Raw genomic sequence first — 14,377 nt, forward strand, 5'->3', positions numbered from 1 at the left:
AACAAACAAAAACTAAAAGTGAAAAGAGCATCACACAGGACTATGTGTTTTGTGCGCTCTCATTTGAACAGGATTTCTCTGGAAGGCTATGCAAGAACTAAGGGTGTTGGGGGGCCAGGGGGGTTAGGCGGGAGACTTTTGACTCTACTATTTGATTTTGTACCTTGTAAAACACTTACTTGTTTTTAAAATTTAAATAGAGAACTATTCAGGAGCCTTGGTAAATAAACAGTTCATGACCCAAGGCAGATGTCAGGAATGAGCTTCTCTAATGAACTGGTCTGTCTGAATAATTTCCCAGCCATGCTGGTCATCAGCCAAGTTTGGGAGTTGACTTCCCACTTGTAGGTATTACTGTCATCGCAAACGCAAACAGCCCCATGCTGGTCTTCTCATTTCCCCCTAAAACTTGCTTTTCTTCCGGTGTTCATCTATCCTGCCTGCTCTGTGTGCAAATCTTGTCCATCCTTCCAAGGCCCACACAATATTGGCCACGGTGGCATCCTGATAAGGCTCAGAGACATTGCTGTTTGCTACATTGGTGTATATCCATCCAATTCATTCATCATGCTTTCTCTTGAACTACTTTTTTTGGAGTAACAGCGTTGACAGCCTTACCAATGTGACCCCTTTCCCCATCTACATACACCCGCACACATGCCGATTTCGGGTACGGCGATGGGAAGCTGGAGGGGCATTTCACAGTGTATCAAGTGAAACAGATGCCTCATCATGTCCCCCAACACTCATGTCCCACCTCTTCTAGGCAGTCCTCTGTGACTGCTCCAACTTACACTACTCTCATTTGTTCGAATCCCAAACGCAGCAGTTTGGGACTTAATTGGCCCATGTATGCTGATGTGACTGTCCAAATAGATTGTAAATTCCTAATGGCAAGAGCACAGAGTCCTAATTCTTCATTAACTTTATTATCCAAGAACAGTGCTGGGCTTATGGTTGACAATCAGTATAACTTGTTGGGTCACTGACATTCATTTTTTTTTTCCTTGTCTTTCCTCAAGAAGGGATTAGGGGTGGGGGGGAGTCAGATCAAGAGAAATCTCTTGAGAAGTCAAGGGTATGGTGATTAATAATAATAATAATTACCCTTTATTGAGCAGCTCATAGTAGCCTCTGTGCTAGAGTTTTAAGATGCATTCAACACTTTATATCTGATCCTTACAAGGACCCGAGAAGGTAGGTATCATTGCCCCCCTACAGAGAGTCTGAACAATAGCTTTTAACCTGCGGAGCTTGATTGGAACCCCATTCCAAATCCTGTACCCCTCAGAGGTGTAGATAAGAGGGGGCATAGCCAGGAGGAGGGGCAGTGTGAGAGAGGGCAGGGGTGGGGGAGTGTTTTGGTGGTGACACTGCGGGGGTGAGGTCAGTGACACCAACGATCACTGAGGCCCTAGCACCTACAGGGAAGACAGCAAGATGTGCCACCGACTTTTCTCCAGGCCTTTTGCACACCAACAGGAGAAATGGCCTGGTCTCTGACCCCCATTCCCCTCCAAGATCTAATGAATCCTTAATGCCCCTTTTCTTTTTGGTTTTTGAAGGCAATTGAGAGATTCGAGTTGGAGAAGAAGGCTTTGAGAGAGAAAAGTCACGACGGCCCAGGAGACAGAGGCAAAAATCCTTTCTCATAGCCTTGCTGGTGTTTTTGTGGGGTTCAGCTTTCGTTAGTTTCTCAAATGCAGTTAAGCAGGAATCCAGCGTTTCAGCTGGGGATGTTTTTGTCCTCCTCTGAAGGAGCCTCACGTCTGAGTTGCTAGCATTGGGCAAGTTAGGAGGAAAGGACAGCACACTTAGGGATGGCCTGCTATGTGGCGCACTGCTCCACAGCTCTTACTCGGACTCCCTTGTTAAATCTTCCTAATGTCCCCACCTGTGGGCTACATGCCACTGAACCCAGTTTACAGATGAAGGAACAGCTTGTCTGCAGTGGGTCCTGGATTTGGGTCCCAGCCTGCCTTCACAGCCCATGCTCTGTCTGCTCCTCCTGGGGCAAGGAGTCTAACCCATCAGGAGGGGAATCTTAGTGAGTCAGCAGCGCAGGTGGGGTCCGGTGAGCCTACCAGTGTGGCCGGCATCTGGCAGCTCAGGCCCAGTGAAAAATCACAGCTATCATTACCGCACAGCAGGGGACAGACCCCACGGTTACTCACATCTTGTTTCTCTTCCATTCTTCTGCAGACAAGAGTCAAAGCAAATCAGAGTATACTTGCAGAGGCTCAGAATCCAGGAATGTCAGATCTTTCATTTTTAAAAGGGTAAGGGATCTATTGCTGGGTCTCTTTCTGACTGGTTTCTGCTGGGCACGAAATTATATTTTAGTCCTGGGGAGGGCACGCTTGGAACCTGCCTGGTGATGGTGCAGGAAAACCTCAGGGTGCCCCTTTTTAGAGGATCTTAAGGTATCTTAATAACGCAGGAATTTCTCATACCACCCTCAAAAGGGTAGAATGAGGGGTGTTCCAGAGGTCATTTGTCTGTTTATTTGTAGAGCGTTCAAAGGTGATTCCTCTTAGAAACAGTAAGTTCAGAGTGGGCTTATGTGAGCCCTGGTGCTGCCCCACTCCAAGAGACCCGTTCACACCATGGTGCACTTATGTCCTTCACTTGGATGCCGCAGGAAGCTGACAGTCAGGAGTAGGTCAATGGCCTGTCCAGCATCGTGCACCTGGCTGATGGGCAGAGCCCCCGCCAGCCGCCCATGGCCGGGCTGGCTTCTGCCTCTGCAGCAGCAATCTGGCCCCACCTCGAAGCCACCCCAGTGAAGATTCTCCCAAGCTGGCTCTTTCAACTACCCAGGTCATATATATTCAAACCTTTAAATGCCAGAGCACACAAAACCATCTGTTATTGTTACGTTTTCACTTCTCAGCCTAGGAAATTTCCACGCAGCAGAGAAAGCCCCATGCTCGAGAGTGGGTCAGAAGTGCCAGACTGCCTCTGATGGGGGCTGAGCAGATGTGAATGCCCTGCCCAAGGTGGCCCAGCTAGTCAGTGGTGGCGCTGACCTCGGGCCCAGGTTGTCTGAGTCAGGGTCAGAGCAGTTCATCAGGGAGTTCTGCCAATGCCAAGGCCAAAGCCCTGTTAGAAAGTCGCTCAGTCAGGGCGCCTGGGTGGCTCAGATGGTTAAGCGTCTGCCTTCGGCTCAGGTCATGATCCCAGGGTCCTGGGATCGAGTCCCACATCGGGCTCCCTGCTCCTTGGGAGCCTGCTTCTCCCTCTGCCTCTCTCTCTCTCTCTCTGTCTCTCATGAATAAATAAATAAAATCTTTAAAAAAAAAAAAAGAAAGTCGCTCAGTCCCTCAGAACCTTTCCAGTAGGTGCCTTGGGTGATGGTGATCGGTTTCCTCTTTCCAATTTTCTGTATTTTCACATTTTTGATAGTTATTATATTGCCTCTTTCTGAAATTATTTCTAAATAAATAAGCCTAAAAGGGAAGAAACTATATGCTCCAAATCATTAATAGTGGTAATATTATTTGGAGGTCATCAGTGAGTAGTTAATTAAACGATAGCACATCTCCTTAACAGGCTCTATTATCCAAAGCGATAAATTTGAAGACAGTGTAGCAATGTGGAAAATCTAAAGTGGAGAAAGCAGGGCCTAAAGAGTGTGTGTGTGTGTGTGTGTGTTTATGTTTTGTAAAGTGAGTGAAGTTACACATACATATTTGTATACAGGTGCTCAGAGCCTAAAAGGGAGGATAGAAATAACACAAACAGGAATTTGGGAAGAGGTGCTGGGGTCATGAATGCACCCCCATTTTTTTTCTTCGGTGTTTTCGAAGATGGTTATATTGTCTTCGTGACGGAAAAGGGAAGATATCCTAGTATTCGTTTTAAACTGTCAAATGACGGACCTCATTTCCATACTCTGCTTTTGTTTCAGAAAATAGCCCATAAAGATCTGCTGGTGGAGCTCTACCAGTACACACCGTCTAACAGCCCTGCACCAAACAGGCTTCCAAACGGGGTGAACTTCTGTGACATGGTGGGCAACGTGGTCCGGGCTGAGAGAAACCCCCTTAGTGGCAAGGTAAGGAAAGACAGTGGGCAGTTCACTGGTACGCCCAGCTCCGTGAGGCCCGCTGTGGGCCCGGCTTTATAGCAACCCCTGTGGCAGGCACACGCACTGTCCCTGTTTTATACCCCAAGAAACAGAGTCCGCGTCACTACGTACGTCACCCAAGGCCACACAGTTTGCAAGTGACTGAACCGAGATTAGAACCCAAGCCCACACGTTACCTCCGAAACCTAGATTCTTCCTCCCAGAGGACTGGTTTCCAGACTGTCTTGATCAGGTATCCTAGCAGCAAGAAATTTTGAGCATGCGCCCTGAGGATGTATGTTTCTTTATATATGATATACATGCTCTGTTGTCAATAGCTACGTTGTATGTTAGTAATCTTAATTTCTTGTTTTTTTTTAAATTAGACATTAATTAGGGGCGCCTGGGTGGCTCAGTCGGGTAAGCATCTGCCTTCGGCTCAGGTCATGATCCCGGGGTCCTGGGATCGAGCCCCGCATCGGGCTCCCTGCTCAGCGGGGAGCCTGCTTCTCCCTCTCCCTCTGCCTGCTGCTCCCCCATGCTTGTGTTCTCTATCTCTCTGTGTGTCAAATAAATAAATAAAATCTTTATAAAAAAGAAGAAAGTACATAAATCAGACATTAATTAGAATTTTCCTCCCACACCCCTTGGTACCCCTTGGGGTGAATTACCACTTGGAGCGCAGTGCACTGGGTTCCTTAGGAAGCAGGGTGGGGGCATTCGGAGGCCCAGAACAGGTGTGAGACAGCACTGTCCACTCGGGGTGGGGAAGAGTGTAAGGAGGTGTGGGGAGGGTAGGAAGCCCAGGAAATGGTATCTGTAGCCCTACAGCTGTGCCTCAGTGCCCTTCACGATTGTTCACTAACTGGTGTGTCCCCTTGGCTCCTAACTAGTCACCCCACTGTTCCCGGGACCCAGCTTCTTAGTCTTAACTACCTGCGCTTCCCACTGGTGCTTCAAACCCCTCACTCCCCCATCTCTCTCTCCTCCTCCTCTTCCTCCCTCTGTCCCTCTGTCCCTCTCCCTCCCTCCTGTTCTCTCCCCGCCCTTCCTTCACCCCCTCCTCTCTTCTTCACCTGTTCTCCCTGCTGCCTTCTCTCCAGCGCTGCCTCTAAGTCAGTCCCATCTGTCTCCTTCCTCGGTGTCTGGCATTCAGACTTCCTAAGAGTGATGATCTGTTCAGGCCAGTCACTGCCCAGCATGGTGATGGTGTTTGCTGGAGTTCCAGTGCATGGGTCCAGCGTGGGCTGCAGTCAGCAAGTGGACAGCTGCCTTTGACCAGGCAGTGGTGGCTCTGGGGTCCGGTACCTGATCCCCTGCTGTCCTCAGCCAGCGTGGAGGTGGAGGAGTGGCCGGCACTCAGAGCATCACATTTGCCCCAGACAATGTAAAAAGATGTTCCTTGCATGGTCATGTATGATAGCAAGGACCTGGAAAGTAGCTCTCTGGGCTCTAGTTTCTTCTATAAAATACGGATTGGAGCAGTCTCTACCTAGAGGTGTCATTGTAAAATTAAATACCATAAGGATCTTATTTAAGGGTATAAAAAGCGCTTAGTGGGCGCCGGGGTGGCTCAGTCGATTAATCGTCCGACTCTTGGTTTCGGCTCAGGTCTTGATCTCTGGGTCCCGGGATGGAGCCCCTTGTCGGGCTCCACGCTCAGCGTGAGTCTGCTTGTCCCTCTGCATGCCTCACCCCCCACCCCGCTCACAAGCGCACACACACACCCTCTCTCTAAAATAAATAAATAAATCCTTTTAAAAAATGAAAAGCACTTGGCACAGTGCTTAGTAAGTCATGAGTTCCCAAAAAATGGTAGTGTCTATTATCAGCATTTTTAGAAATAGTTTAAGGATGATTAATAGAAGGCCAGCTCAGTCATTTTGGGTACATATATCATGGACTACTTAGCCATTGAAACGAGTGTTTATAAAAAGTGTATTTTGCTATGCTGTGATGTTAAATGAAAAATATCAGTATATAAAACTCTACAATATGATGTTCCATAAGTACACACACGGGAAAATCTGGGGATGAAACCATACATAGATATTACCAATGTTCGCTGAGTGATAAGGCTATAGCTCTTTCTTCCTCCCTTTTCTGTACTTTAAAAAGAAGAAAGGGGCGCCCGGCTGGCTCAGTCAGAAGAGCATGCGAGTCTTGATCTTGGGGTCGTGAGTTCAAATCCCACAAGAGGCGTAGAGATTACTTAAATAAATAACAAACTTTTAAAATAAAGAAATAAATAGAAGAAAGACTTGAGAACAAATAGATTGTATGTTTCATGGATCTGCTGTCCCTGCGTGACCTTCCTGCCCCCTGGCACAACCACACGCACTCATGTTCCATCTGCAAGGTGGCTAGCCCCAAGGACAGTGACCACTGTTATTTAATGTCCCATTTTGGAGGGCCCATGGGGAATGTTCTCCTTAATCCCCCAGAAAACCTGTGCATCTCCTGGCATGCTTTTCGTCTTATAACTAATGCTTCTAACTAATGCTTTTCTTTAGCTCCCAGGAAACTCAAGGCAATTTGTGTCTTACAGTTATTTTTATTTTATTTTTTTAAAGATTTTATCTTATTGTTTCTTTAAAGTTTTATTTATTGAAGGAATCTCCCTTCCTTCACCCAATACACCCACCACGGGGGCTCCAACTCACAACCCCGAGACCAAGAGTCTCACGCTCCACCGACTGAGCCAGCCGGGCGCCCCTGTGTCGTACCTTTAAAAGGACCCTCTTCCATCCTGCTCAGGGCCATCACAAGCCCTTCCCTGCCTCCTCACACCCTCTCCTCCGTCACTTCTCCCCCTCTCTTGGCAGCCCAAGTTGCCTCTGCTTCAGAGACTCTGGAGGCCATCGCTAGACGATGAGCTCCATGAGGATCAAAGGCCTGGCTCCCTTGTTCAGTGATGGGCGCCAGCCTGGCACTGAGCCTCACCTGGGATGCGAAGAGCTGCCCACGCTTGCTGCCCTCGCTTCTCACTGCCGCCCTCTTTCAGTGCTGCTGCAGCCTGCCCCGTTCCTGTCCCTGACGTGGCCCGAGTCCGTCCACCCTTCGCTCTCACAGGGCCAAGTCCAAAGGGTGTGTTCTGTCATTACTTTAGACGACCTCTCTGTGGAACTGACCCAGAGGACGACTCCCTGCACTCAGAAGTTCTGTCCTTCCTTGGTTTCTGTGGTAGCTTCTCCATCTACTCAAGCAGCACGCTTGGGTCTTCCAAGCCCACGTTCTTTAGGACCCCTGCCTCTGCTCTGTCTTCTCCCTCTGCACAGACTCATGGGGACAGCGGAGGGTGGGCAGGAGTCCTCTTCTCCCCACACAAGGCTCCCCACCGTGCTCCCAACTCCCATATTCTGAGCTGTGCTCCCGACTCCCATATTCCTCCACCACCGGCCCTGCTGGCTCTGACTTCTCAGACTCATCAGACCTGCTTCTCCTCTTGTCTTGAAAACCACAGCCTTCCGCCCGAGCATTAGCCAGTCTCCTCCCTGGCCCGCGCCCCTGCATCCGATCCGTCACTGAGACTCAGCTACTATCTTTACTGTATCTCCTCCTCCTTCCCACTGCCACTGCCAAGTTCAGGCCCCACACTTTCCCGTCTGGATCACTGCACCTACTGCTCAGCATGCCGTCGACCTTACCATCTCAATCCCCTCTGATGCACCTTCTGTGCGGCTTCCAGGGATCTTTCTAGAACAACAGCTTCATGGTGGTCATGCCCTGTTGAAAATTCTTCAGTGCTGGCTGTCCCCCTGCCCCCTGTCCGGTGGCAGAACAAACCCTTGGTCCCAGCCCCCAGGTGCCTCATAGCCTGACTCCTGCCTGGCCTCCCAGCGCCCACACCCAGCGCCTTCCACGGCACAGAAACCCCTTGAAGTTCCCCAAATGTGTCCTGTTGTTTCCCAACTCAGCACATGCTTTCTCCTGTTTGTGCAGCTCTCAGCTCTCCCTTCTTCAGCAGTCATTCTTACTCTCAGAGCCTCTCCCGGTACCCCAAGCACAGGTTAGCTGCCCTGCTGGGCTCCTTATCCCCCTGGATTCCTTCTCTCAGGGCCCCCATCACACTAGATTATAAATGTCTGCTCACCTGGGAACATCTCCAGGGCAAGGACTCTCCCATCACCATCCAAGCACCTAGTAGGTGTTCAGTAAATAACTGTTGAAGGGCTGAAATGAAATCCTTTTTGAAAGGAAACAGGAGGGGCGCCTGGGTGGCTCAGTCATTAAGCATCTGCCTTCGGCTTGGGTCATGATCCCAGGGTCCGGGGATCAAGCCCCACGTCAGGCTCCCTGCTCAGCGGGAAGCCTGCTTCTCCCTCTCCCACTCCCCCTGCTTGTGTTCCCTCTCTTGCTGTCTCTCTCTCTCTGTCAAATAAATAAATAAAATCTTAAAAAAAAAAAAAAAAGAAACAGGAGTATGAGTAAATAAATAAATAAGAACTAGCACGCCCTTAGCGAGTGTTTCTGGGCCTGGCACTGTTCCAAGCACTTTGTATGTGTCACTTGCTCATTGAATCATCTTATCAGTCCTTGAGGTGGGGACTATCACTCTCCATTCCCTGTGATGTCGGCAGGCTGCCTCCCAGGACCCAGAGGGGGTCCCACGGGTCCAGCCAAGAGGGGCCCTGGCTGCTCACAGGCTAGAAATCAAACCCAAGCCAGCAGGAAGTGAAAGCAGAGTTTGTTGAAGGTATTAAGAGAGTGCAGGTGGAGACAGAGTGCCTGGGAGACTCAGAAAGGAAAGGGGATATGAGTCTTGTCTATGTTGAGGGTCTGGGGTTTTTGTTGAAGGTGGTGGTCTGGTGTATGTGTCCTTGCAGGCAGCCAGGAACTGGTTTGAACAATGACAAAGGCCCAGATGTTATTCCTTGGAGCCGGGAATTCCAGTGGTCTGGAACACGCATATAATGGCACGTCCAGTCATTCTTACCTGGTCCTTCCTTAGATGTCGTCTGCTCTAGAGAAATCATCAACTCCTTGTCCTTTGCAAGGAGGACACTGTTTGTGTTATGAGGCTTGTGTAAAGTGGGCAGTGCACGTCCTAGCAAGAATAGAAGCAGGAAAAGGAGCAAAAAGCAGATTTTCTATGGAGTCTCAGTTTCCCTATCTCATCTGGATGGGGAAACTGAGCATATACAGGCTCAAGAACGTTGCTCAAGGTCACACAGCTTTTAAGTGTAAGAGCTGGATTTGAATCCAGGCAGTCTGGTACCAGAGTCGGTGCTCTTTAACTGCTCCAACTCTACTTTTTCTCTAAGGAACAGGAGGAATGGTGAAAAAGACAAAGCAAAGAGCAGGGCTCAGAGAGCTCCCTGCTAATGAGGGAGGCTTGCTTATCAATGCACCATGCCCTCCGTTTCCGTGGGCCCGAAGGGAGACCAGAGGTCTCTCCCTTTGCATCCAGGAGGGGAGCAGGAGTGGGATCTCTTTGCTCTTCATAATGCTAAGGGGCAGCCTGTGTGGTGTTTCTGGGGTCAGGCTGCCTGCTTCAGAGCCTCCCGGGCCATGTGAGCTTAGGCAAGAATCTTAACCTTTCAATCCAAAATCCCTCTTCTATAAACCGGGGATACCTGTGGTATCTACCACATAGATTGTGGAAAATGAAGTGAGATAAGGAGGGAATGTGCATAGCCCAATGCCCAACACATGGTAAGCATTCAACAAATATATGAATATATATATTCATTCATATATATATGTATATATATATGAATGATGTGGTTTTGGGATATCAGTGAGGTAAGGTCTGGAACCGAAGACCAAGAAGGAATTCTTGATAGTTTCTTCACCAGTTCCTTGGTGGTTTATTAAAGCATGGGGACAGGACCTGTGGGCAGAAAGAGCTGCTGCACAGGGTTGTGAGGGGTAGCTGATTATATATACTCAGGAGTTAGGAGAGGTAAGGAAAAGGGAGGTTTTCAAAAGGATTTTCATATGTTAAAGAGGACCTACAAGATACTGGAGGCCTTGCCATTGTCAAGTTAAGGCATTAACATTAAGATAGGTGGGAACTTCCCGGAGGAACATTACATTTTGCCCTCAGTGGGTTGCAGGTATAAGGGCATTTAATTGTATCTACATTTCCTTCTGGAAGCTAGGTCATTGATAGAAATGCTTTGTTCTTGTAGATTGCTAAGTCATTTGTAAACTGAGTGAGGCTCAAGTCTTGCAGGATTGTGATCTCTGTAAGTTGTTTTTCCTTTCCTTAGCTTTAAGGCAGCCAGGAGTGCCTGAGGAATGTCACAAATATCCCATGGGGGAGTGAGGTGTCAGCTTCTGCTTTGTCCTCAGCTTGCCTTCTGTTCCCTCATCATATATATATTTTTTAAAGATCTTATTTGAGAGAGAGACAGAGACAGCACAAGCAGGGAGGAGAGGGAGAAGCAGGCTCCCAGCTGAGCAGGGAGCCTGGTGTGGGGCTCCATCCCAGGACTCTGGTATCATACCTAAGCTGAAAGCAGCCGCTTAACATATTATTATATTATTAAGACAGTAGCTTTGGAATCAGAATAAGGTTCAAGACCATGTTGCATCACAATGAAGTCTGAATTTTCTGCCCCTCTGAGTTCACTGATAATTCTATTCTAATTTTAGGCTTACTAGGAACCCAGCAGAATCTCTTGGTCCAGTGATTTGCATTTGTATAGTATCTGTATTTGCTGATCGCTGCTGATTGAAGTAGGTGAGAGCTTGGGGCAGGGGCCTGGAGTTAGAGGTTTCAATCCTAGCTCTGCCACTTCCTGGCTGTATTACTTTGAGCAAGTGACTTCAGCTCTTTGGCCCTCAGTATCCTCATCTGTAAAATGGAGATTATCATAGTGGTTAAATGAGAGCATGTAAAAACAGCTGGAAAGGCAAATAGTCTGCACTCTATTTTATTTTATTTTTTAAGATTTTATTTATTTATTTGACAGAGACACAGTGAGAGAGGGAACGCAAGCAGGGGGAGTGGGAGAGGGAGAAGCAGGCCTCCCGCGGAGCAGGGAGCCTGATGCGGGGCTTGATCCCAGGACCCTGGGATCATGACCTGAGCCGAAGGCAGACGCTTAACGACTGAGCCACCCAGGTGCCCCTGCACTCTCTTTAAAGGGTAAGTGTTGGGGGTGCCTGGGTGGCTCAGTTGGTTGAGCAACTGCCTTTGGCTCGGGTCATGATCCTGGAGTCCCGGGATTGAGTCCCACATCGGGCTCCCTGCTCAGCAGGGAGTCTGCTTCTCCCTCTGCCCCTCCTCCCTCTCATGCTCTCTGTCTCTCATTCTCTCGCAAATAAATAAAATCTTAAAAAGAAAATAAATAAAAATAAAGGGTAAGTGTTGTTTTTAAGCTGACGCCAAAGTCTGTTAATCCAAAGGTGACTGGCAGGAAGATGGTGTGATTAGTAATAGTAACAAGCTGTGGAACGTAGGAGGAAAGGAGGGTCTTGGACGGAGAGGATTATGAATCGGCCTGTGGCTCCAGGTGAAAAATGTTTTTGTTTTTGTTTTTGTTTTTCAAAAACAACAGCAATAATAATGTGAATTTTTTTTTCTCTTCAAGTCTTTCTGTTCAGATAGAGAATTAGAGAAGTTTCTCTCTTCTCCTTCTCCAAGAGCCATATGGCTGGATAGCTTCTGGTGGATCTTTCATGAGAGGTACCAGGTAAATGCAAATCTGATCACTTCTCTCCCTTGCTCAAGTTATTTTTCTGTGGAACAAACCCTAACCTCTTTAATGTGGGCTGGAAGCCTCTCTGATTCTGTGGACCCCCCCACTGGAGCCCCATCTGCCTCCTCCCTCCCCCGCCTGGCCCATACATCCTGTGCTTCAGCCACTGCACAATGTTTTGTAGCCCCGGAGTGTCAGGAACTGGTCCCTGTCACGTGGCTGGTCAACCACAAGGCCGGGAGCAGAGTCAGGACCTCCCTGCCCAGAGTTTGGGCGCTTGCTTCAACAGTCTGCTCTACGCATAAATCTATTTTATAAATCTAAAAATTAGTGTACTATTTCATAAATTACATGAGGTTAAACATCTCAAGAATAATATTCCTAAACACGAGAGAAGTAGCTATTTCAGCATCTCAGCCGTTGCCCGTTAAAACCAGGGGCTCTAGTAACTCCTTCTGCACTTTTATTCCTGGTAGCCCAACAAGGAGATCCAGAATAAGCTGTTTGACCGGATAGCCCAAAACTACGCCTTTCTCTTGTTGAATGAATCCAAGTCCCACTATGAAGAGGCGCTCTTAAAAGTGAGCATCAAGCACCATTTGGAGGAAAAAAAATCACACTAGGTATCTCTTCACTTCAAATGCCAATAGAATGCCCTTAACATTCTTTCTGTGAGGCAGTAAGTAGTAAGTTGTGCTATATCCATACACTGACTTGTAATGCAGCAGTTACAATAAATAAAGTAGATCTGTATATGGTATATTTTAAGTGAAAAGCAGAGCAATTTATAGAACTCTGTGTTTAAAAATGTGTATGTGTATGTATATATGTGTGCCTATGAATAGAAAAAAAAATCTGGAAAAATACGTACCAAACTCTTAGCAATGGTTATCTCTGGGGAATGAGATTATAAGAGACTTCCTTTTCTATTTTATATATTTCTTTGGTATTTAAATAAGCATGTAATTTTAAAAGTATGAATATATATATATTCACAAAGACCGATTTAACTACATAAATTATTTAAATTACCACAGTCAGATTTAAAAGGCAAAGGAGAAACCGCAGAAATCACGTGGCACATACATCACACAATGTAAAGAACTCTTACAAATTGGTGCGCCTGGCTGGCTCAGTCAGCGGCGCATTCGACTCTTGATATCGGGGATGTGAGTTCGAGCCCCACGTTGGGTGTGGAGATTACTTAAGTAAATACAAACTTAAAAAAAAAAAAAAGAACTTATATAAATCAATAAGAAAAAAATGCAACAACCCATGGACCAATTGACAAAGTACATAAACCAGAAATTCACCAGGGAAGAACTACAGATGGGGAAAAAAAGTTCACCCTTAACAACAGTCAAACGTACCAATTAAAACAATAATCATTTGGTACCCCTTTTTACCTGCTAGATTGCATGGATTAAAAAGAGTGATTCCTGGGGTTGTGAAGGATCTAGGGAAATGGCACTCTGACAGTCTGAGAAGTGACTTGATACATTTTTGCTACCAGGTGCTTACAATAGTTAAGTGTCCGCCTACCAAGTCAATTAGATTTTCCGTGCCTCAGTTTCATCATCCATAAAATGGGGATAATACTGCCTCGCTCACTGAGTTGTCCTAAGGATTAAATGAGATGATGTTTGTAAGGCACCTGACATATCCCCAGCACCTGAGAAGCCCCCAGCGCATCATAGCCACTATAATTACTATCATGATTCCATCTTCTGGAGGTCATAATCGAATACTCAGGAAAAGCTGCTTTCCCTCATGCTTTACACAAATTTTTGACTGCCTGCTATGTGCCACAGAGTTAGGTTAACATTTTTTTTTTTTTTAAGATTTTATTTATTTATTTGAGAGAGAGAATGAGATAGAGAGAGCATGAGAGGGAGGAGGGTCAGAGGGAGAAGCAGACTCCCTGCCAAGCAGGGAGCCCGATGCGGGACTTGATCCCGGGACTCCAGGATCATGACCTGAGCCAAAGGCAGTCGCTTAACCAACTGAGCCACCCAGGCGCCCCAGAGTTAGGTTAACAAATAAAAGTAATTATTCCACATAATTTGTAATGTAAAGTCTTAGAAACGAGACAACATCCATTGATGGGGGATGTAGAAGGAAATTTTGGTATGCCTACTCAGCCCAATATTATGAAGGTCATTCTTGGGGAAAAAAAATTCCCAAGAGTTGATAACAACCTGAGGACTTTTGTTGTTTATTATATTGTTTATTATATTATACAACTACTATATTGTTAAATGAATAAGGCCGGATATAAATGTATAATTTGCAATCAACCATAGTTAAGAAGGAACAACAGTACCACCTATGCATAGGGAAAAAAATAACAGTAGTAGTACTTCCTGTTATCTCTGGGAGGTAGCAAGATGGGCAGGTCAAATGTATCTTGTCCTCTGCGCTATTCTTTGGCTGGGTGGCAGAAGGGGCTGAGCCACCGACCCACAAGCAGAGGAGCTGGGGGTGGGGGGTGGGGGAGGGAGGTTGGTGGTCAAGCATCTCATGAGGTTTGAGGTGTGGTTCTCAGGGTAAGGAGTCCACCAAGATGTGGGCCAGCAGCAGATGGAAATTGCGCCTCCCCATGAATGGAAGGCAGTGCGATATCAGGCAGAGTTTTATCACAGATCCTTTCTGCAGTCAG

General features: G+C 47.1%; 1 protein-coding gene across 1 annotated transcript in view; it reads left to right on the top strand.

Moving 5' to 3' along the window:
- FAM227A (family with sequence similarity 227 member A) overlaps positions 1–14,377 on the top strand; it is a 70,671-nt gene that overhangs the window by 10,750 nt on the left and 45,544 nt on the right. Inside the window, exons 4-8 of the mRNA XM_045875987.2 lie at positions 1,566–1,635; positions 2,203–2,279; positions 3,911–4,057; positions 11,611–11,712; positions 12,195–12,299. Coding sequence (XP_045731943.1) covers positions 1,566–1,635; positions 2,203–2,279; positions 3,911–4,057; positions 11,611–11,712; positions 12,195–12,299 — 501 coding nt within the window. The remainder of the gene's footprint in view (positions 1–1,565; positions 1,636–2,202; positions 2,280–3,910; positions 4,058–11,610; positions 11,713–12,194; positions 12,300–14,377) is intronic.

This window comes from Mirounga angustirostris, unplaced genomic scaffold (assembly GCF_029215605.1).
Source record: "Mirounga angustirostris isolate CCGP_5_RB_7025 unplaced genomic scaffold, mMirAng1.0.hap1 SCAF_5, whole genome shotgun sequence".
NCBI lineage: Eukaryota > Metazoa > Chordata > Mammalia > Carnivora > Phocidae > Mirounga > Mirounga angustirostris.